This window comes from Theobroma umbraticum, unplaced genomic scaffold (assembly GCF_002168275.2).
Source record: "Theobroma umbraticum cultivar Fairchild unplaced genomic scaffold, ASM216827v3 scaffold_89.0, whole genome shotgun sequence".
Taxonomy (NCBI): domain Eukaryota; kingdom Viridiplantae; phylum Streptophyta; class Magnoliopsida; order Malvales; family Malvaceae; genus Theobroma; species Theobroma umbraticum.
The window spans coordinates 1,612,206-1,638,046 of NW_018397271.1; the positions used below are offsets into that span (position 1 = coordinate 1,612,206).

General features: G+C 30.6%; 1 protein-coding gene across 2 annotated transcripts; it reads left to right on the top strand.

The window, feature by feature from the left end:
• The first annotated feature begins 22,803 nt into the window (after positions 1-22,803).
• On the top strand, positions 22,804-25,693 carry CYP98A3 (cytochrome P450, family 98, subfamily A, polypeptide 3). 2 transcript variants are annotated; one of them, XM_089785315.1, is made up of 3 exons: positions 22,804-23,339; positions 24,342-24,739; positions 24,847-25,693. In XM_089785315.1, the coding sequence occupies exons 1-3, from the start codon at positions 22,853-22,855 to the stop codon at positions 25,489-25,491; spliced, it is 1,530 nt and encodes a 509-aa protein (XP_089641441.1). In that variant the 5' UTR covers positions 22,804-22,852; the 3' UTR covers positions 25,492-25,693. The 2 variants fall into 2 exon arrangements, with proteins under 2 accessions (XP_089641441.1, XP_021297448.2); XM_021441773.2 differs by having other exon boundaries at positions 22,805-23,339; positions 24,336-24,739.
• Positions 25,694-25,841: the final 148 nt, after the last annotated feature.

Genomic DNA, 25,841 nt, shown 5'->3' on the forward strand with positions numbered 1-25,841 from the left:
TCATCCTTCACAATTTGGTCCTTCCAATACTTCTTAAATTCTAAATTCTTTTTCTATCTTTTTTTCATTACACTTGTACAAATAAAATATCAAATTTGCACCTCATCAAGGCGTTACCATAATATTTAAATATATACTTACTCGCTCTTACTCTATTTAATAAAAACACGCAAGTCCCTCTAACATTGTTTTTCTTCTAAATATTTCTTACTTCCACTCCTCCACGTAGACAAGTTGTACAAATCACACTTCCTTCGAGTAATATATCCAACTTGACATTAGTATTATTTTAATAATATTTTATTAATAAAATATTATTTTATTTTAAAATTTTTCACTTGTCTCCTCGGGACCCAAATGTCTCACTTTGTCCTGATTCACCTCCAATTTACCTTTTAACTTGCCAATTCATCATCGATAAATATATTATTACTTAATTATTATTTTGTCACGTACAAAATATTTTATTTCAAAATAGTTCTTTAGTCCATCACCACTCTTTGGCACTTAAATTTACATCCATTGACTCTTAGTCTTATTGATAAGGTCGTATGGGCTTCTACACGAGGGTACGGGGTGTTACAAATATTGAAATCTAGTAATATTTCATGACTACCCAATGTTAAGAAGAGATAGAGTGGCTTGGCTCAACCTTTTAGTGTAATGTCTAACCATGTAATTAAAATCCTGACAAGACATAGAGTATATAGTGTAGTGTCTACTCTATATTGTCATTGCCAATTAGCACTTGAATTATATAGTCAACTCATTCTTATGAGAATCGAAAACCCCTTTGTTGGCCTCTCATTATGTCTTAGTTAAGGGTTTGCTTGAGTTATTACATGCCAAGATGCAATGGGATATTCCTCTTAGTTTCACTTAAAGTGATCAAATCCATTATTAATTATTCATTTACCCTCATGTGTTTCAAGCTATACCTAATATTTATGATATTTAACATCCTTTATTAGAACCATTTAACATAATATCAAAACATAGTAGTCGTTAACAGAGTTGATATGTGCCCTACAAGCTAATTGACATTGATTTGATGTATTGCAATAATAAAAATGCTTTTATCTATCAATAAGTTGACATATTTTCATGTGTTTATAACTTATAAGATAAAGTCCTTAGAGTGAATATGAGTTGACATATATCGTTCCACGAGTATGCTTGTATTTTGGATAATCTAAGCATGTGTTGTGTATTGAGACTTCATGCCAAGGCATGGAGCACGTTTAATGATGATATTATATGTTATGTATATCAAGATTAAGGCGGGCCCTCATAATGTTAATATTATATTAAGGAATTCCATTTAGCAGATTTTGGGGCTTGTTTGTACTTGGCGGACTTACTTACTCGATCTTCACATCAATCATGGCCCAGCATCGGCCCTGACAACTCTTCATACTTGTGAGTAGAAATGGTGTTTTGAAATTATGTTGCTATATGTATAAGCATGTGTTGATAATGGTTTGGGCATTAAATGATGATTTTGAAATAAATGTGTTTATGAGAAAGATTTGATGCTAAATGCCTTGTTATAAATGTGATTTAAATGTGTGTGTATATATATACACATATATACATACGTACATACGTATATACATACACTTTTAAATCATATTTATAGCAAGGCATTCAACATCAAAAATTTTTTATAAACACATATTTGTTTTGAAATCATTTAATGCCTAAACAATTATCAAGGCATGCTTATAAATATAGCATCATAATTTAAAAACATCATTTCTACTCAAAGGTATGAAAAGTTGTCACAATCGATTTCAAGGCCATAACCGGCATGAGAATCGAGTAAGCAAACCCACCAAGTCCAAACAAGCCTCAGAATCTATTAAACAAAAATACTTAATATAATATTAACAATATGAAGGCCTGCCTCCATCCTGCTATACATAACATATAATACCATCATTAAAAGTGCTTTATGCCTCGGCATGGACTCTTGATGCACAACATATATATTCATATATATATATACACCCATACATACATACATACATATATATGCATATATATATATATATAGACATACAAATATATTCATATATATATATATATATATACACACACACACACACACAAACATATACATACACATATATATATGTAGATATCTGTGCGTGTGTGTGCTTGTCTACTTAATTTTGTGCATGGGGGACAAGCACCTTGAATGTTTTAATACCTCAAAATTTTAAATCTTGTTTGATGATTAGAGTAATGTTTGTAATTGGAAACTCATGATTGAATAATATTTGAAATGACCTTACTACAACGTTTATCTGTTTTGATAAATGAGCTAGAGCTAGTGACATTGTACAAGTATCGGTGAATAAGTTCACCCAATGAATTCTATTTTGAAAACTCTTTGGTAAAATTTGTTTTGATAACTTAATGGAGCGTTTAAGTTAAGAACCTGTAGCTAGCGACAGTAGATGCTAGCCATTGCACACAATGATCTATTTGCTTTGTTTTGAGTTTGGTGGCTATATGCACCGAACTATTATGGTGTTGTGACACCCTTTATATATATTGTTCTAATAATGAGGACTATAGCATTATTTTCGAGCTTACCAACCTTCTCTTTGTTCTATTCTATTCTTTTTGAGTTAGTGCTCCATAAATGTATAAGTTTTATTAAATAAAGTTTGAGACTTTGAATGGAAATTTCATGACATAAACTTTGAAAGTTCGAAATTGATTATATTCATTTTGTATATTGATTGAAAATATTTATGCTTATATATGTTTTTTGACTGGTTTTCTATCTGAAAATTGAGCATTCTAATAAAAAACAATTTAATCCTTTATTATGGGTCAAATCTTGGAAATTTTGTTAAAAATCTAGAAAACCTTGAATGAGGTACCAATACTCCTTGAATAAGGTATCGTTACCTAGGCAACAAAATGCCCAAAATAGCATTTTGTTCTAAAGTACTGATACCTTTGAGAAAAGTATCGATACTTGAAAGTTAATGAGCTTTCTATGTTGAAAGTATTGATACCTTCAGAGTAAGTATCGATACTTAGTATCCAAAATGCCTAAAAGGCGTTTTCCTTGATAAATATCAATATTCTTGAATAAGGTATCAATGCCTTATGATTGTTTCTGAAATTTCACACTTTTTAATGGATTTTGAGGTATTTCGACTTTGTTACTTCAATCCAAACCCCTATGGGATTTTGTTTTCATCTAAGACATCTAAATCAAGCCCAATAACACTTTGGTGTATGATTGGAATAAGAATTTGAGATTTGGCTTAAAATTGCATCTTTGACTAAAAATGTGTTTTACGCAAACACTTTTTTGTTAGCTTTTTCCCCCTTTTCATATTTCCTCACTGGGCTTTTATAACTTAGTCATGTAAATTCTATTTGGTTTTTAGATTAGTAGACTACTTGGCTCATCACCTTCTTAGAGGGAGTTCGTCTATTTCTACAGTAGATGATCACTAACGCATCTAGTAAATGTTACCTTTCTCAAAGTCAACTCTATTGTCTATCCAATATCTGTCTATTTGAGTCCATCACTTTTTTGTTTATGTCTATAATAAGTTTATATTCTATTTGACTTAGCCTTGATATGGCATAGAACTTTATTTGTTCAGAATTATGTTCCTGTTTTGAATGTTTAAGCACACAATGGTGCACTTAAAAATGCTAAAGTCTATGTTTTATAGATAAATTACTTATATATAAATGATGATGAAATGTTAAGATGAGTTTCATATTACAAGGTTAATATATATTTCTGTTTGTTTATATTTAAGGCTTGCTTAGGTCAGTGGGCCTTCCTTGCTAAATCCTTACACCGATCATGATCTGGAATTGTGTCATGACATCTTAACTCCTTAATAAAATGTGAAAAACTCATTTTTCAAATCTTCATTTTATCTTGACCAAGGATATCTTTGAGTTAAGACATGGCAAGAAACAATGGGATATATCTTTGAAGATTACTTAGGGTAATATATCCTTCATTAATCATTCATTTATCTTCATGAACTTCATGTTATACCCAATATCCACCCATTGTACATTTTTTGCTATGACTTCCTAAGATAGTATCAAAGTATAGGAATTCGCATGTAAGATAACTTAATGATCTCAAGTTTAAAGGTCACTTACATAACTAACACATGAGAATATTTCCATAGACACTGGAGTGGACTTCAAAATGGAATTTTCTTGGTGGTCATGTTCAATAAAGTTGTTCTTCTAACAAAGACCTACATGTTCACTTTAAGTATATCCATCCTTCAATCTATGAAATGCACCTGAGCATTTGGCTCATTGGTTAATGCATTATCTCCCTGCCTAAAGAGCAAGGTTCGAATCCCCTTCCCCTAATTATAAGAAAAATTTATGAAACCGATTACTTATTTCATAAGTAAGAAACACAACATGCTCTAAGCTCTCAGCTTTTATCAATGTCTTGTCTTAATAAAGTAATGACTATGAAGTATTTAGGAATAATGATTTGATGCAATAAAGATTCCATATTATGACTCTTTATAATTCCTTTCACAAGACAAATTCATTCCATGGATTTTATCTTTATAAGTAAATAACATAAAATGTATAAACTCATAAACAGGACGGCTTCTCTTTGTTATAAAGTAGGGCCATGCCCCACCCTAAATATTTTAATTTTATTACATACAATTAATTTTTTTTTAATTTGACACCCCCCTAAATATTATGAAACTTATACTTACTATCATATAAATTCTAACCCAATATGTTAAGCCTATCAAATTTTAAAAATTAAAAGTGAGTCTACTAGCCTAAACCTATTAGGTCTATAAATATCTAAGTCTATCATAAGCCAAATATAGTAATTAACAATTGAAAGAGCCCAAATATGTTAATAGCAGATAGAACCCTTTTGAGGAAAGTTTCCTCAAGAAGCTACCTATATCTGTAATGCACACAAAGTCACCCTTGACTGTTATTTTCAAGTGAAGCTTTCCTTTTATTTCCAATCTCTCCAAATGGTTCGAAGTTGAAGATATTCATTGCTCTAATCAGATTTTCTTCTATTTTTTATCGAGTCTTTTCTCTTTTTTTGGATTTTTTAAAAATATATTTATAGTTTGAAAAATTGCCATAGCCCCCCTTTCACTCCTAGTATAAAGGAAAAAGATTATTTGTATGGGCATGGGCAATGCATGATTTAATGATCAATACTTTATATAGGAACCTCTTGTAAATATTCCAAAGGAAACAATTCGGGAAGAATTGAAAGTTTTCCTTAGTATTAATAGCTTTTTACTTGTATCCTTTAGTTTTCATGTTAATCATCTTCGCTTATATTCTTATTTGTTTCCATACCAAATGTAAAGAACCACCTATTGCTAATCCATTGCAATTGAAGAAAGGTAATTTGACCCTCCATTTTGAATGTTGTTATCTATATTAGCATTTTTTTCCCATTGCTCTTAACCGAATATGCCATTTACAAATTTATTGATTTAGACATTTACTAATTTATTTTTCATCCAAATAATATAATTATATAAGAGTTTATATTTTAATAGCAATAATAGAGAGAACTTTTTCAACAATGAAAATTATCAAAATAGGACTTTGAAGTAAAATGAATGATAAGTTTTTTATAGATAATTTAATTATTTACGTTGAAAAATAAATAGCTATTACTTTTAGTGCAAATTCAATAATAAATAAATTTAAATTTATGTAAAAACGTCAAGCATAACTATTTTGAAAGACAATTATAAGTGGTATTTATTTATGAAAGTCAATTATGTTTTAGTACTTTCTGTTGTGGTATTTATTCTTTTAGCTTGCACATAAGTGTATGTACATATATTGTGTGTGAGAATTGGATAATATACAAAGTTCTTGTTGACTATTAAGTGGCTTTTTTTTTTTGCACCCTCTTAAAAATGCTCTAGCTCCGCCTTTGCTCACAGATAAAGAAGGCCTTTTGATTATTGAAATACATAAATCGATAATAATATTTTCTACAAAACATGTTAATTGGTTTCCAAGGCACACATCGACTTTATCATCTAATGTACTAAATCCCAACAATTAGTTTGGTGACTATATTATTTTCACTGTCAAAATCATGGATAAAAAACATAGGTACACTTTTGTGTGTTCCAAAACTCTATTATGATAGATCTTGTATACGTATAATTTTTAGACATAAAGCGTAACACTATGCACTACTAATTTCATTTCAAACAAATGTGTAATATTTATATCTAGAAATTTCTTTAAGAATTTTCTTGTAAATTTGGATTTTTTAGACACCTATACTTTTCATTAAAAAGAAAAAACCCGTATACTTAGTAGTATTTCTGTTTTATCAATTAACCAATTTATAGTCTAAAAATTCAAATACATGGACATTGTGTTATGTTTTTTTTTTTTTTGGTTTTAGCTTTTCAGTCCTTGGAAATCAAAGATCTAACCAAAAACTTTAATAAGTTAGGTAGCATTCCTTTTGGTTAACCCAACTTTAATAAGTTGGGTTACGAAGAATATGCATGGATTAAGCTCCATGCATATCGGAAAGAAAAGTTATGTAGTTTTGTATAAAGTTTGAGTAGAAATTGTCAAATCAATTATATATCACAAAAGAATTATTGCACATGTTTATACAAGGCAATATTGTCAAGAAAAGGAAAGCTCAATTTACATCAATAAATGCTAATGAATGATAGAGAAAAATAAGAAAAACTAATTAATGGATGACTACAACTAATGTGACTTTCATGATATCTGTGATTTGCATAATTTCTATCTATTACGCCTTTACAAGATGGTGGTGCTACCAAAAACACCAATATTGTTACGAAGAAGCTAAAAGTGAGTTTTGTCGAAAGGTTTAGTTAGTAGATCAACAAGTTGATGAAAGGTTGAGACATGAGCAACTTGAAGCTGACTAGTGGAGACTTGCTCACGTAAAAAATGGTAATTGAAAGCAATGTGTTTCATCCAAGAGCGAAACATATGGTTCGCACAAAGATATGTGGCACCCAAGTTATCACAAAATAATTGAGTAGGACAAGGGAGAGAAACTTTAAGGTCATGGAGAAGGTTATGAAGCCACATAATTTCTTCCATTGTAGAAGCAATCGAATGATAGTTAACTTCGCTAGAGGAACGAGTAACTATTCGTTGTTTCTTGGAGCACAAAGACGTAGGATTAGAGCCAAGAAAGATGATGAAAGTAGAGTTGGATGAGAGGTTATCTAGATTGCCAACCCAATCAGCATCACAATAAGCAGTAAGGTGACACAAAAAAGAACGATTCAAGAATAAGCCATGAAAGATGGAGTGCTTCAAGTAGTGCAAGAGCCTCTTAGCTGCCAACTAATGAGATTGGGTAGGCTTGTGCATGAATTGAGTGAGTTTGTTTACAGCATATGCAATGTCAAGCTAAGAAATAGACAAGTACTGCATACTTCCAATGAGCCTATTGTACTGAGTAGCATCAACAGCTAAGGTTCCATTATTGAGAACAAGAGATGAAGATAAGCTGAGAGGGGTAATCTACTCTTAGACCCCAGCCATACTAAATCAAGCGAACAAGTCTTGAATGTAGTGATGTTGAGAGAAAAGTAAACAATGAGCTGTGGGAAGAACCTCGACTCCAAGAAAGTGATGAAGGTAGCCGAGATCTTGGATAAAGAACTGGCCTGAGAAAGTGTCTATGAATTTTCAAACAAGAATAAAAGAGCTGCTCATAATCAAAAGGTCATCAACATAAACCAAAAAATACATGAGAGAGTCACCATAAGTGTAAACAACTAAAAAGATGTCACTGGTGGCATTAGTTAATCCAAAAGAAAGAGAAAAGCGTTTTAGTTCCTAAAACCAAGCACGCAGTGCTATCTTGAGATCATAGATTGATCGATGAAGTCAACCCACGTGCTTAGGATAAGTGGTGTCAACAAAATTAGGTAATTAAAACATAAATACTTCCTCAGAGAGATGGCCATGAAGAGAATTGTTGTTAATGTTGAGTTGATGAACAGGCTAACCTTGCTATAGAGCTAGTGTAAGCACAACCTGAATGGTGGTTGGTTTAATGATAGAACTGAATGTTTCATAATAATCAATCCTAGGCCGCTGGTGAAAGCCTTTGGCGACAAGGCATGCCTTGTAACAAGCCACGCTACCATCAAGATGATGCTTAACTCTATAAGCTTATTTGCATTCGACAAAGTTTTGGTTACTTCGTCGAGGAACCATCTCCCACGTTTTGCTCCTACGTAGAGCATTTATCTTTTCACACATGGCATGGTTCCATTCAAGGTTTTTGAAGGCATAAATTATGTTGGTTGGTTCAAGAGTTGGTGGAAGAGGATGAAAGGTGGCAAAGCTTATTTTTTACGTTGGTTTGAAAATTTGGTTTTTGAAGCGAGTGATTGGAAGATCGGTATTGTCTTAGCTAGGAAGCCTATGAATAGAAGAAATGGGATTAGAGAGTAACGAAGGTGTGTAAGAAGACTCACCTGCAAGAAAAATAAAAGTCATAATATCTTGATTGGACACTGACAAGGTTTGATCAACCTCAAAATTGCCATCAATAGGTGTTGAGTTAAGGGGGACCATTGAAGAATTCGTGGGAGTTAAAGACAGTGAATGAAAGTTGACGCAATCATTTGATGAGGAATTTGACAAATTATAAATGCCATTAAAGAAGCTCTTTTGAGAAGATGGAGAAGTTGTCCAAGAAGATGGTGATGGAGATGAAGTTTACGGAGAATGAGCACTGCCAATGGTCCCACAATTTTATAGCACATTGGAATTTGATTGGTCAATGGTTGGAAAGCTGTGGCGGCTGACGACGACAAGGAACTGGACATATTTGTGACTAGAGCATTAGAGGTGGCAAGTGAGTGAAGAAATGGAGAAAGAATAGACCAAATAAATAGAGTGTGGGAAGTCACCAAAGTGTCCTTAGTTTGAGAAGGTAAAGAGGGAAAATGAGGTTCAACAAATTAAACATGATGAGAATGAAAAAATTTGTGAGATGTAGGTTCACAACATGTATAGGCATTGTGAATATTAGAATAACCAAGAAATAAACATGGTTAGGATGGAAGTTCTAATTTGTGTTTGTTATATAGGTGAAGCCAAGGATAACACAAACACCCAAAGGTGCAAAGTTTGGAATAATTCAAAAGTTGATTTGTTGTCGAGAATAGGTCTTCGCATTCGATTAATGAGGTAAATAGCTGTATGAAAGGCGTAGGTCCAAAAAGACAGAAGTAAAGATGCACAATACATAAGAGTGAGCCCAATTTCAACAATATGATGATGATGATGTTTTGCGAACACAAGATGTTGGGGAATATAAGGATGGGAGACAAGATGTTGGATACCACAGTTGGAAAAGATGTATAGTTCATAACCCTTGATAGTTGGTACCTCTATCGGTGTAGATGGTATTGATAAAGGTATTAAAAAACTTTTCAACCATAGTTTTAAATTTAGGAAAGATGATTTGCACATTAGATTTGTGAGACATGGTGAATGTTGTTGATTTTTCACGCAATTGCACACATTGTTAACAACTAATATAATAGAAAGTAGAATTCGTTCCCACGGAGAATTGAATTAATTCTTAATTGCTAACTACTAAAATTATAACACTCTAATCTTATCCAAACAACCTAATTATTAAAAAGAAAAATTGAAACTGATAACTAAAACTAATCTAAATTCTATCAGCAAAATTATTTTATTAAATTCGAGTAACTACTAGACCTAAGATTATGATATTCTTCTATGTTTCTTCTAATTATTGTCTCTTTCTCTTAACTTAATTTAATAAATTAAGTTGTTAACCTAGAGTCATAAACTATTTGCAAGTTTCTGTCTAGTTTGTCATAAAAATATCTCTCTTAATTAATTTATTTTATGCCTATGCAAATTAAATTAAAGATAAATTCATAAGTTTGTGCTCTAATTTTGACTACGTATTGCTTATAGGTGTATGTCTACCCTACATGCAAATCAAACTATCTAATCAACTAAATGCATTCGCACTATTCTATTCAAGGTCTACCTAAATCTCCTTCGTCAAGGTTTAACCTAGGTTTTCAATTCAATCTAATTAGTGGCCATTCAACTAGAAGCATTACGAACAGAATAAAATAAACAACTTAAATCCATAAAACATAAGCAAAAGAGAGATAAATAAAGTAGACTATATATTGAGTCCAATAATAATCTTAGATAAATGAATTAGTTCCCCATCAAGTCACACATCATCATCAAATAAAGTTTAAACATTTAAAAACAAAACCAAGAAAATAAGAAAATAACAAAAAGATAGAAAAAACAAAGAATTGTAATCTTGATCTCCAACTCTCCTTAAATCTTTTAAATTCTTCTCAGCTTCAATGACTTTGCAGCTTCAATCTTAACTTTCAATCCGGTGTTTCATTATCCCCCCAAAAGGTTGTTTTGATAGTGCTTTGAAGTTGGGTCTAGTTGGATGAAGAAAGAAATCAATTCCAATAAGGATTTCCTCATCAGACTACATCAACCACAACCTTGACCAATTAATTAGCAGAAATCATAATTGTTCTGAGACTACTATAGTGCTTCAATTTTGATAAGATTTTTTACTATCTTAAAAGCCTAATGGGAGATGTGGTAATAAAATTTGTATATTTTTCTCTTAGCTTTCCAATGGTCTAAGAATCATTTCATTTGAAGCTTTGTAGAGAGAGTTATGATCATAATACTAAAATATGTGCAGTGGAGGTCTGCACCTCAAAATTGTTCTCCTTCTTCCATTAAAAGTCTTCCTTTAATAAATACCTACAAAGGCACAAATAAATCAATAACAACCTCTCTTAATTATATTAACACCAAATTAAATAAAAAATTAACTAAGATTAGATTGACACACCTAAATTAACTAATTTAAAATAATTTAAATAAAACCTACTAATTTATATACATTACTACAAGAACTAAGCTAAATTACTATCAAAATTAAGTCCAAATGACTCTATGTCATAGAGTTATCAATGAATAGCCAAGAATATTTCATGAAGTGATCCATAAATAGTATATGATAGAAAAACCATCAATAGATCGAATTGGAAATGGTCTCCAAACATCGATGTAGAGCAAATCTAAAGGGCTTCGACTTTGAAAACTAGAAGTGCAAAACGGTAGTTTGTAACTATTATTGCACTAACACAAGTCACAAAAGAAAAAGGAGTAAAAACTAGATTGAATAGGTAAATTTTGAGATGATATAACGCGATTAAGGACTTTGAAAGATAAGTGACCCAATTGGTCATGCCACTGACTAACAGTGTTAGCAACACCATAGCATGCTTGCTTTATTTGAGGCTAAGAGTTTTTGATAGTAGTCCACTTATAGACATTATTCTTGCTCACTTCTTTGGTGAAAGGCGCCTTCATGACTAAATCCTTCACATAAAAAGAGTTGGGGTTAAATTCAATAGAAGCATTATTGTTTTTACAAACTAACAAATGGAAATAAGATTTTGTTCATACTAGGCACACATAAAACATTTGATAGATTGAAAGAGGGAGATGTAGATGAAAGTGTGGTATACCTAATATCTGTGCTATGCAAACCTGAACCGTCACCAATGATGATGTCATATGGACTTTCATAGAGTTAATGATTAGAGAGATTGTTCATGTCGAAGTAACATGATAAGAGGCCCCTAATCGAGAAGCCATTTTGAGGATTTACTGGTTTTGTGGCTAATGGCAGTCGGATTTGCCTTAAGAATAACAGGAATACCCAACAAGTGCTTAAGGCTGTAGCAATCTTTAGCAACATGGCCTTTTTTTTCATAGTATTGGCAAAAGAAATTTTGTTTAGAGTTATTGTTGTTACTTTGTAGCCATCGCCTTGTTTAGGATTTCCATTTAAGCATTGGTCTATATATTGGTTGAATCAAGATTGTGAGTGCTAAGCATTGGATCGATTGTTGTATCGAGAATGGGAGGACTTGTTATGATTGTACTAAGCAGCATTTACAGTGAAACCACTTGTAGGTTTAGCCTCTTCTCATGCAAGAAAGGACTCGTATTCAATAAGTTTATCATGGAGTTCCTCAAAACTGATTGGTGTGTCACAAGCTTGAATAGCAATAGCTATTCTGTTGTATTCAGATCCAACTCTATTTAAAACATGGAGGATCAAGTTAGTGTTGGGAACAACCAATGCAGTAAGAGCGAGTTCATCAGCTAGTGAGCGAATTTTCCCAATATACTCTAAAACTGTCATGGTTCCTTTTGGTGATGTTGGCCAACTGGGCCATAAGGCCTATGATGTGAGAGGTTGTGGCACTTGCTAGTGCTATAGAAAGATGAACCTAAACGTCTTTGGATGTTTTAGCAAAGCCTATCAGTGGAATGATGTGCTTAGTGAGAAAGGTCATGATTCCTATTTTAAGGAGTTGATCTTGACAGTGCCAATGAATGTAGTCAAGATTTAAGACTGTTTTACCATCAACAATCTTTTCCTTGGGAAGACATGGGTTTAACCCATCGATAAAATAGAGAAGTTTATATCTGAGAAAAAGGGCATTAAATTGAGATCTACATAAGGGATAGTTGGTATGTGAAAGTTTTATTGGTAGTAATGAGGCATTGATAATCATCAAGCTTTTTGAGATAAAGGAATTTGTTGCTAGGATATGGTTTGTGAGATTGGAGCTAGCTTTTAACATGGTTTAAAAAAAAAGATCAAGGGACAGGATCGAAGAGGACTCGTTAGAGCTAGGGATGCTTTGATACCATATAAAGTTTGAGTAGAAACTATCAAATCAATTATATTTCACAAAGGAATGATTGTGCATATTTATATAGGGTAATATTGTCAAGAAAAGGAAATCTCAATATAGAGCAATGAATGGTAACGAATGAAAGAGAAAAATAAGGAAGACTAATTAATGGTTGACTATAACTAATGTGATTTGCATTATGTATGTGATTTCCATGATTTTTGTCTATTATTGTGCTTGCAAAGAATCTCCTTTGCCACCTACAATCTCTTAATCCTTGTTGCACTGCACCCCAAATACAACTGCCAAAATTTAAGCATGCACTACTAATTAAGTCAAATGTTCCCAAATGACTTGATTTCCCAAAATTAATCCCCACTTAAATAACTCATTCAAAATCAACTTGCTTTGATTAAAAAAAAAGTTAACAATTCAAACACATTCAACCTCAAACTTAATTGACAAGTACTTCAAATCAATCCAAATTTAAATGATTTGAAAATTAATTGAAATATGACTCTATTCTATAATTTTTTTATTGGAAGTAGTAAATTAAGACATATTATTACTCTATTACCAACTTTAAAACATAATAAAAATATATAAAATCACTTTTCTTACTCTTGTATTTCTAACTTCTATATAATTTTGGTTTATTACGAGATCTTTCTTGTGTGATTAAAAGATGTGTAAACAATAATTTTTTTGTTATTATGAATAAATTCAATTTCTATGATTATAGTTGTGCAAAAATTATTTCATTTACATTTTCACTTCTTTATTTTCATTCTTACCAACAATAAAATAAATAACTAGAATATATAATTAATAAATTTTAAAAACTAATCCATAAACTAAAAATTAACTATTTGTAACTTTAATTGTGACACGTACATGTAAATATATTATTTTATATTATTAATTACTTATAATTTATTAGCATTTTATATTAAACTTAATATTATTTTAAATTATTTAATTAATATTAATTTAATTTATGATTTCATCATGAAAATAGTAAAGAATATTATTTGCTATATATGGACACTATTTACATACTTAATATCAATGTTAGAAACAAAAACTTTGATTTTGAAAACAAAGCACGTAAGAAATCTTTGCTTCTAAAAAATTTGAAAATTTGGTATTCCTTCTCCCAATCATTTTTACTGTATTTTTAAAACAAAAAACTGAAAATTAAAAAAAATTTGTTGCCAAACAGTACCTTAGTAAAGGCATTTTATTTTAATACAAAAATTAAATGTCTGTTTTATTATTTATAAAATTAAACTTTTAACATTAATTTATAACAAACACTGTTTTATATCTATATTTAAATACTTTTTAATTTATTACCTTTAAAAAAAATTCTAACATTCAAAGAATTAAATAACACAGCTCTCAAATTTTTTGTTTTTCATTTTTTAAATATCAAGTTTTAAAATTATGATTGACCTTATAAGCCATAAATTAATTAGTGAATGGCATAAATTAATTAGTAATAATTAATCAACACATAAAAAAAATTTTGTATCACTTACTATTTTCGTTTTCTTGAGGACTTATCTTTTGAAATAATCTAATGAATATTTATTTGTTTTTACAATATCAAGAATCAAATTTAGAGATGTATCAAGGTAATGAAATTTGATTAAATTTGAAATGATCTGTTTAAACCTTAATTTAAAATCAACTAACTGACTAAGAACAAATACAAGAAAAAATTTTCAATTGGAAAATTATTCATGTATGGCATGAAGGGAATGAGGTGATGGATCAATTAGCCAAGCAAGGTATTTCAAGGCAATTGGATTTTATTCTACTCAACCTTGGTGAGCTTGATGCACATATTAGTACAAATGTGACAGGTATATAGCTGTTAGTTTCTACCTGACACATTTTGTTGTGCTGTCTTGAAGTTTAAAGTAGGGATTAGTGATGGATCAGGATTGTAAATATCTATTGAGTTTAATTATCTTGAGTAAAGCCCTGACTAAAATATTTTGGTTTAATTGGAAAAGAGTCATAAGTCGAGTGGATCATTAGCGTTTATGATTGAATTGGATATAGGTAATAAGGAAATACTTTAAAGACTTCAAAAAAAAAAGGAAATATTTACTAACAATATGTTTGGTTGGGGGAATGGAATAGCCATTCTCCTTTCATTCTTAATTCTTTTTGAACACTTTATTTGATTGGAAGGAATGGTCATTTCTTGGAATGGCCATTAAAGGAGATGAGGGAATAACTAATACCAAGGCCTCCTTTGATATTGGCTATTCTAAGAGGCAAGGAATAAGTAAAAATATTATTGGATAAAAATGTCTTTCATTAATTTGAAAAATCATCATACTATATAAAATACAATTTGCTCATTTATTACAATTTCTTTCTCTCTCTAGCCAACTACCTCTCTCCTTTTCTCACTAAACTAAAATCAATTTAAAATTTTAAAATAAAAAAATTAAAATAAATTTAAAATAAAAAGGTTTAAGTTTAGGGTTTAGAGCAAAATTAAAATAAATTTAAAATAAAAAGTAAAAACTTTTGAGTTTTTATAGATTTATGGTAAAACATTTTAATTGTAATAATTTAAGGCCAAACATTTTTGTTTTCTTACAATTAAGGGTTAAGATGAGAAGTGTCTAGCGCGTATAAGACATGCGCATAATGTAGATGCTAACTTAGAAGGGTAAGATACAAAAGGGTAGTTTTGTTATATAGTATTTTCTATCAAGTCAAAATGATACAAATTATGATGTAGTGTGTAACAACTTTTTCATCATGACATGTAATAACTAAATATTTCAATATAGTTGTGTAATAATTAAATCTTCAACATGACATAAAAATTATATTTTTCAACATGACATGCAATAACTAAATTTTTAACATGACATGTAACAATTGCATTTTCAATACGATTTTCAATTACGTGTGATACGTACTTCATTTATCTGTCAACTTAACCTTTAATTGTAATACTTCATCTATCTGTCAACTTAACCTTTAATTGTAAGAAATCAAAAACGTTTGATCGTTGATTATTACAATTGAAATATTTGATCCTTAATTGAAAAAGTGCCTAAATGTTTAGCTCCAATTTATGCATTTAATCTACTTTAAATGGTTATGGGATGTGAACGGTTAGCTTTTAGTCTTGGATAGAAACTGTGGATTAGAAAGTTGCTATAATCTAACCGCATTAGTAATATTGCTAATTGCGAAACAGAGATGACTAGAGTACAATTAATTTGTATTACAATCTATTAGTTGTATTCTGAGATGAGGGTTATTATTAGATATCTAATATCTCTAAATTGTGTTTTTTTTAATATTTTAGAATTATTTTTTAAATTTTTTTTATCATGTAATTCATAGTTTAAAGTTCTTTTGACTTTGATATTAAGTAATAAATTTATTTACTTTTTTAAAAAAAAAGAAAAAAACTAATTGAATACAAACAATACAAACTGAAAAGTGATCCGTATAACGAGCCGAACCAGTCACTCAAGTGACGGTTCAAAAAGCTTATAGAACCGTCTGGTTTGGCACGCCGCTGAAGTCATAATGAGCGGGCACACGAAAGTGGTTCCGTCATGAAACCATCACATTATAAAGCGACCAAAGTGTTAGGTCACCCGAAAAAGTGCTTTGGCAAAAGCCCTTTCTTTTGAGTGAGAGATGGACGGCCAACATCTCAAGCCGAAGCTTTCACTGTCTCACCAACTCCCCACCGACCCAGCGTGGGTCCCCCTCATTTCCAATTTCTCACCAACCGTATAGCATAACCAACTATTGCATCTCAGCCCTCGATTTCAGTTTCAAGTACTGTATTATATACCACACTTTTCATAAATAAAATAATTATTTTATTTATTACTAGTGTATCTAATAAATTTTTAAAACTAGTAATAAATATATGTAATATGAAAGAAAAATATTAAAACTCTATAATACAGTGTTTTCTTGTCATTCACGTGGTAGAACAAAGCTATAAGAAAATTTATGAATAATTTATATATTAATATTAAAAAAATTTATTTATTTTTCCTTCAAAATTTTATACTTCAAAAATATTTATGTTTATATATATATATAATCATTATAAAGAAAATGAGTATTTACATGCAACACGTGTGACAACATATACTATTAATATAAAATTATTTCTACAAATAAAAAATCATTTCAAATATAATAAAAATAAATTTAATTTCAATAATTCTATTTATTATTACAGTTCAACATTTAATAAGTTTGTAAATGTTACAATAAAAAGTTTGAATAATAAAAAAAAACTAGCGGTTTAAATCATGTGCAGGTGCAAGATTCGTAATGCAAAAAGTTAGTGATATTCTTCCCAATGCTGGTCAAAGAAAAACGGTCAAAGATCTGGTCATTGAAGATTTTTGACCTATTAGAGAAAATATATTTTAAATATAATGATTTTATAACTTTATAGATTATCATTAGGTCCCTTAATTATTGTTTATAAATTTAAACATATGTAATTTTAAAATAGACTAACATTGAATTAAATGCTTCTTTTTTACTCTAATGACTTCTTATAATTAGGTTAATTATTTATTATAAATAAAAATATAATTTAATTGTAGATGAAAATAAAACAATTAATTCAAGTTTCGAAATAAAATCATTTCTCTTTCCATGAAGTTACAATTACAAAATTTCAATTACAAGTAAATAAAACAATTAAGTAAACAAACTAACATAAACTTAGACTAAACCCGCATTTGATAAGATTTGAATATGAGATCTAAAGGTAAAAACCTCCTCCTTGCCATTGGGACAGGGTTCCATTATCATTTCATAAAATTAAGATTATATTAATTAGCTCTTATTATAATTTAAAGTAGACAATATTTAATCAGTTTGTTTTAATTTTAACAATATTGATTATTATAATTTCTAAGGTTAAGATTAGGTGGATTAATTATTAATTATTAATTATTAATTTAAATAAAATTTGGAAACAAACTAACCTTGAATCTATTAGTTTTAATTTTTTTTATATATATAATGAGTTCTTGAAATCTCTAAGATAATTATGACTAAAAATTTAAGCATTATCTAACCTTAGGCTAATATGAAATTAATTCATTTTAATTTAAAATATAATTATTTTTTATAATTTATAAGAATAAGATCAGATTAGTCATATAAAGTAAGAAAATACATTTTAAAAGTAGACTAATATTGAATCAATTAGTTCTAAAATTTTGACTATAATTATTAGGTATAGTTTTAAGTATAGGGAGATTAGGTCACTTAACCAACTAGACTTGGTAGGTTAGTTTTATTGGATATAATATATATATAATTAATAATTAACCAAATTTTAAATCTTAACATCAAGTCAACACATATTCATCAATGCCTAAATGTTGAAATTAGACCCAATATTGAATGTATTACCAATTATTTTTAGATGTTGCAAATACTTAAATAAGTGTTTTATTTTTCACTTCATAACGGTACGTAACTGACAACCTATATTATAGAAGAAAATTGAAAATCAAAATTAAAAAGCACAAACATATCTATGTTTAGAATGTAGATGCGAATGTGTTAATTTCAGATATTTTATTATATATCAATATTTATTTTTGTCATTTTAATATTTTTTTATCAAATTTTGGTCAAGAAGTTATTAAATGAAATGATTTTGTAATGGAAAACTTTCCAATATGCTAATAAAGTTTAAATTTTGAAAAAAAAAAAGGGGAAAAATAGATTATGAAATGATGCTTATCAATGAGGATCATACTGATGCCAGTGATGTCTGAATGCTCAACTACTCAAGCCTTCAATACTAAATTATTCATCTATGATAGCTAGACCTTCCTATATGATGAATCATCACATGACAACATCTCTAAAATTGATCCTAACCGTTGATTGATTGATTGATTTAGGTTCATTTCATTCATGCCAGTTAAGAATGCATTCGTTCATATGCCTGAGCAATAGTCACACACATTGGTTTAGTTAATTTGATTTTGCATAATGTTCTACATGTTCCGCGTTTTAGGTTTAATTTGATTTCAATTAGTAAACTAACAGAATCAAAGTCACATCATTTCAATTTTTTTTTTATATGAGGTGTGCAATTCAAGACATCTAGTCATGGAAGATGACTAGTCTTGTTCAGCTCAAAGCTGGACGACATACTTTACAAAGCAAAGCTGTTGATTTTTATTGTGACAAAACTACCCATGATGTTTTTACTTGTTCTTCTCCTAATAATAATGTTCTTAAACAAAGTGTTTTTCATTCTTCTCATTAAATACCATTGTTTGTAATCTGTTTAGCTCAGTATATTTTCAGCTTATGCACTTTTTAAAAATAAAAGCTGAGTCAAATAAGATTTTGAGAAACTTTTTAAAAAATAGTATTTTTTTAAAGAATAAAATCTAAAAAAAAAAGTTTCTGAAAAAGTTTTAGAGAGAAACTTTCTCTTTTCTTTTTTGTAAAACATGTAACCTTTTAAAGAGAATTTTTTTTTAAAAAAAAATATCCTCATCTATTAAAAATAATCTCAACATTACCCTCTCAAAAAATACCCATTGTCTTAATCGATCTCCCTCTTTTCTTCCTTTCTTTGCAAATTACCTTTCTTCAATGTAAATTGTGATGTCCCTCTCCTCTACTTATAAAATAGCATTGGATTATAGTTATATGGGTAGAATTTGCAACCAAATAGTTATTGTATTGATGTAAAATAAAAATCGTTAACTTATGAGTTATTTATGAATTATGTGTTACTTATAAATTATTCGTGAAACTTTTTTTTATGATTTATTATTAATTATATATTTTATGTTATATTCAAATGCTTTTTATATTTTCAAAAATTTATTTTAAATAGATAAAAAAATAAAGTAACTTTTTTTCATTGTGAACAAAAAAAAATCATGATTAATATAAAGTTATTTATTAAATTCCCTTTAAGGTAATTTTAATAAAAATTAGAACTTATATGAGTTTTTTGTCAAAAAGCTTATCTACTAAAAAAGAGATTTAGAAAATTAAATTTATCAAACAGCTTTAACTTAATTTTAAAGGTTATTATTTTGGATAAGAGCTTCATAATAACTTTTAAGCTAAAAATAATTCAGCCAAATAGCTACTAAATCACATTTTATCGAAAAAATTGCAAGCAATTCATCAAACGTGTCCAAAGTTATCCCTTCTTCAAGATTCAATATGTGAAATTTGGCTAATGGCAAACAAAAGAAATTGTCATTAATTTCCAACTCATATTAAATATATTGTTATGTCTTTTGAATTAGTCCATATGGATATCTGGGGACCTTACGCAATAACATTATTAAAAGGATATCATTATTTTTTAACTGTGGTTGATGATTTAGCAAATTTACATGGATTTATTTGATGAAATTTAAATCAAATATTCTTTCTATAGTTCCTTACTTTTGTAACATGATATACACACAAGTTGACATCAAAATCAAGCAAATTAGTTCAGACAATAGTCTGGAATTTAATCTACTTGAACTTTACTCTTCTAAAGGTATAATTCACCAAACTTCATGTGTAAGCACACCCCAATAGAATAGGGTGGTAGAAAGGAAGCATTAACACCTATTAACAGTTGCAAGATCATTAATTTTTAAGTCTAGTTTGCTAATTGAGTTTTAGGGGATTCTATCTTAAGTGCGGCACACATTATTGATAGAGTACCTACACCTATTTTAAACAATCATATACCTCAGGAGTTGTTGTTTAAAAAAATCCCTTACATATTCATATTTAAAAGTTTTTGGTGCAGTTTGTTTTGCATCTACTCTTACACAAAACAAAAAGAAATTTGATTATAAAGGAAGAAAATATGTTTATAAGATACTCTGGTGGAATCAAAGGCTTCAAACTATATGATCTAGACACTCATCAAACATTGGCTTCAAAAGATGTTGTATATCTCAATTTTTAATTTAGTTCTTTAATACTTCAATTTTGTTCAATTTAATCTCTATATTATATATTTTTATTTAATTTAATTTCTATAACATGATATAGATTTTTTTAAAATTTTTTTTTCTTGATCAGCCATGTTAGCATGTCAATAGCACATTAGCATTACCACATCATCATGTTAGTGCCATGTGGTACTACTACGTCATTACATCAGTATCACATCAATGTTGATGTCATCTTCTTTAATAAAAAAATTAAATGTAGTTAGAAAAAGAGATTAAATTGAAGTAATTTCTAAAATCAATAGACTAAATTGTTTCGATTTTAAGTACATGAACTAAATAAAATAAAATATATGAATATAAGGACTTTGTGGGTATTTTGATTATTCACAAACCTCATTTTAGAATTTTATTAAGTTTTAAGTTTTTTCTTCTCTATCAAATATTGAATTTTATTAAATATCAAAGTAAATTTTATTAAATTTTTTTAAAAAAACATGAGCAGATTTTTATGTTAAAATATTTATATAGTATTGGGTATAATTTTTTTCAATTGTTTACTAACTGCATTAACAGGGAAGGAATAAAAATATCATTTTGAAGCAAAAAGGATCAAAATGTTATTTTCAAGTATTTTGAGGGAGCATTTTGAATTTTAACTCTTATCAACATAACAAATGTGTTTTTTATTTTTAAGACGAGGAATTGATATTTCCCCGTCTTGGTTTCACAAGCAAACACGGAGTTGGTGGTGGTGACTGCCAGCGCTACCGCATGACCAAAAATGGTTGGCGGCCATTGGCTAGGTAAGTTGTTTGACTGGAATGCCGGTACTAGTTGCTTTCTTAATTGCTTGTAATGGCTTCAACCACGTCAAATTGATAGCAAAATGTTATTTATAAATAAACATGGCTTCATTTTTTAAGTTCTATTCACTTAAGTAGTGGACACTGCAAATAAATAATCCAAGGAAAATAAATTACTTATATGTGTAATCTTTTAGATGTTATGAATTTATGAAAATTTAATAAAAAAATTAATTATTACTGTTAAGGAGATTAACTGTTGTCACGTAAAAATAACTTTTAACAAACATAAATTTATAATCATTAGTCATATTATTTAAAAAAATTTAAATAAAATTTTATTTTTATATTATATTTAATTAAATTTTTATATTTTTATTTTAAATCAAATAAGTTTTTTTAATTAATTATTATTATTCAAATATTACTTATCATTTTATATCACCTTACATGCTAATATGGTAATAATAGATTATAGCGTGATATGATAACATAGTTATGTAACATTTTCACTTTTTATATCAATGTCATGTAAGTAGAAAATGACGGATAATATTTTGATTAATGATAATTAGTCATAAAAATTTATTTGACTTAAAATAAAGTAGATGAACTCGATCGAATATAATAAAAAAATTAAGACTTATTAATATTCTTTTTGAATAGTTTAGGAGTTTTTTCAAAGTATCATGTCAAATAAAAAATATTGTATTCTAAGTTTAAAAAATATTAATTTTAAAATAAAAAATTAATAAACATTACATTTATAAATTTTGAAAATGAGCATTTCCAACCACCATTTATATTTTATTTTAGACATTTATCTTGAATATCAAAATGGTTTTCCTTTTTAGCCTCATTTTCAAAATTTTCTGACCATATTTGTTTAATACCGCTTAGCTTAATTATCTATGGGCTGTGGATTAGGAGAGCCCACCACCTCACCAACCGTTGATTCCTCCACAAAGCACAAACTTGAACCTTTCTTCCCGATTTCTCACCTCACCAACCACCAAAATATTATCCACAAACAAACATTACCAAACGCGCACGTACTTCGCCACGCAACCCCTTGGAACCCCACCAGCCATTTGTCTGATGTGTCCTGATGCCATTGGCCCTTCACCGGTGATTCTATGGTTTGTACGGGTGACCGTATCAGTCCCTCCCAAGTGCATGATGAAGCCTTGGAAGATCGATTCACCAACTCCCCTCCTATATATGGACTTCGTCTCAACCCACACCTCTTCTCCCTAAAATCAAAATAGAAATAAGAAAAAGGAAAGAAATGCATCTCCCTCTATTGATCACCATCTCAGTCATCGCCATCGCCCTAGCGTACAAGCTTTACCAACGGCTGAGGTTCAAGCTTCCGCCTGGTCCACGAGCATGGCCGGTGGTCGGGAACCTTTACGACATAAAGCCTGTTAGGTTCCGGTGTTATGCGGAGTGGGCGCAGGCCTATGGTCCAATTATATCCGTCTGGTTTGGTTCGACTTTGAACGTGATCGTGTCGAATTCGGAACTGGCCAGGGAGGTTCTGAAAGAGAATGATCAACAGTTAGCGGATAGGCACAGGAGCCGATCAGCCGCAAAGTTTAGCAGAGATGGGCAGGACCTTATATGGGCTGATTACGGACCTCACTATGTGAAGGTAAGGAAAGTTTGCACGCTGGAGCTTTTCTCTCCGAAGAGGCTCGAAGCTTTAAGACCTATCCGAGAAGATGAGGTAACTGCCATGGTTGAATCCATCCTCAACGACTGCACCAATCCTGGTATCATCTCCTTCCCCCTTTTTAGCTAGGCAGTAACCCTAACCATATTTTCATTAATTTGTCTATACCAAATTAATACCGCCCGCCTACGTTGATAAATTGGTTGCAATTTCCCTCAGCGCCATTTTTTGAAAATTAATACACAGTATGTTGGTTTACGGATTAATTGATCTTTATTTACTGGCAAAGTAAAAGTAAATATAGTAAAATTAAAATATAATACTAGCTTTTTAAAATAAATGAAATAGAAAAATGCTGCTAATAAAAATTTTTTAATAATAGAAAAAATAAAGAAAGAAGGTAGCAAGGTAGACAAAGTCGTCCATATTCAAAAGTCAAATATCTGGAGGGAGGCCGCAAGAGACGGAGGGAGTGGAGGCGCGCTTCCACTTGAGTCTTGAGGCATTCTCCTTTTAACATAGCTGCCGCGCAGTAGCGTTTGGCGCGCCCAAAATTCAGCTGTTACTTGTTGAAAACTTTCCATCACAGTATTTTTGAAAATATTAAACTCCATCAACAAAAAAAATAAAATAAAATATTGTTTCAATTATTTTGAAGCGTTCAATTAATTTTTGATATAATAATAATTGAAAGCTTTAAATTGTCCTGCACATGGATCCCTTAGTAATAGTTCTTGGTTTCTCCTCTAAGGTATGGATTTTAACAGTTGGCCAACCCCCCAACAGAAAAAAAAGGTATGGGTCATAATGATTGTGTTGAGAAATCGCAAGGAAATTGAAGTAGTAACGTTGAGAAGTGATAGCCCACCTTCAGATTTTATCACCCAACCTTTTCGTTGTATCACGTGGTCTGTCGCGTAAATAGCTGACTCACTTGTCTGATGAGAGATTGTGAACACTCTGTTTTTCCATGGCAATTGAATGTTTCAACTATTAAAAGATTTGCTCCAAGTTGTTTGTATACCCTGTTTAATTAATGCAATTGAATCTAATTTTGTGGCATTACAACAATTAATATATCTGAATGCAAATTTAGGTGCAGACAGCAAGGGTAAAAGTTTGCTTGTAAAGAAATACGTGGGACCAGTAGCATTCAACAACATAACAAGGCTGGCGTTCGGGAAGCGTTTTGTCAACTCGGAGGGCATAATGGACGAGCAAGGCCAAGAATTCAGAGCCATTGTGGCAAACGGACTTAAGCTGGGTGCGTCACTTGCCATGGCAGAGCACATTCCATGGCTCCGTTGGATGTTTCCTTTGGAAGAGGAGGCATTCGCCAAGCACGGGGCTCGGAGGGATCGTCTCACCAGAGCTATCATGGAGGAGCACACCCTCGCGCGCCACAAGGGCGGCGGTGCCAAGCAGCACTTTGTTGATGCCTTGCTCACATTGCAAGACAAGTATGACCTTAGCGAGGACACTATTATTGGACTTCTTTGGGTACGTGTTTTAACTTGTGGAGATTATTTACAAGGATTGGAGACATACATTTTAGCAAAGTCAATTCTTACAATAATAATAATAATAATAATAAACGGAATATGCAGGACATGATCACTGCAGGCATGGACACAACAGTAATCTCGGTAGAGTGGGCAATGGCTGAGCTAATCAGAAATCCAAGAGTGCAGCAAAAGGCACAAGAGGAGCTAGATCGTGTGATCGGGCTCGAACGGGTGATGTCTGAGACTGATATCTCAAGCCTGCCTTACCTGCAAAGCGTAGCCAAGGAGGCACTAAGATTGCACCCTCCAACTCCCCTAATGCTGCCCCACCGTGCCAATGCCAATGTTAAGATTGGTGGCTACGACATCCCCAAGGGATCAAATGTGCACGTTAACGTCTGGGCCGTAGCCCGTGATCCGGCTGTGTGGAAGGACCCTAATGAGTTCCGGCCAGAGCGATTCCTGGAGGAGGACGTGGATATGAAGGGTCATGATTTCCGGTTACTTCCGTTTGGTGCAGGGAGGAGGATATGCCCAGGTGCACAACTTGGGATCAATCTGGTCACGTCCATGCTGGGTCACCTGTTGCACCATTTTTGCTGGACGCCGGCTGAGGGAGTCAAGCCTGAGGAAATCGACATGCTTGAAAATCCTGGACTGGTTGCTTTTATGAGGACTCCATTGCAGGCTAGGGCCACTCCTAGGTTGCCTTCCCATCTGTACAAACGTGTGGCTGTGGATATCTAAGTTTTCCCCTCAATTTCTTCTTGTCGTTTATCCTTACATTTTGGATTGAGTTCGGTTCTACTATGTACCAAGTCATCTGTTATGTTCATTGGTCAAAAGAAGAGGACCAAGTAAAACCACAATATATGACTGATTTCCGGACGTAAATTATACTGTGTTACTCTAATATAAAGTTTTTGTTACATTCTTCCAAATAATTAAATGTGAATTTGCATTATTTATTTATTTTTAAGCATAATATTTGAAAAAAAATTCTCAACTATTTTAAAAACTTTAAATAAATTTTTATTTTTTTATTATGGTCAATATTTTTGTTTTGTATTAAATAAATTTTTATAATTAATTATTAA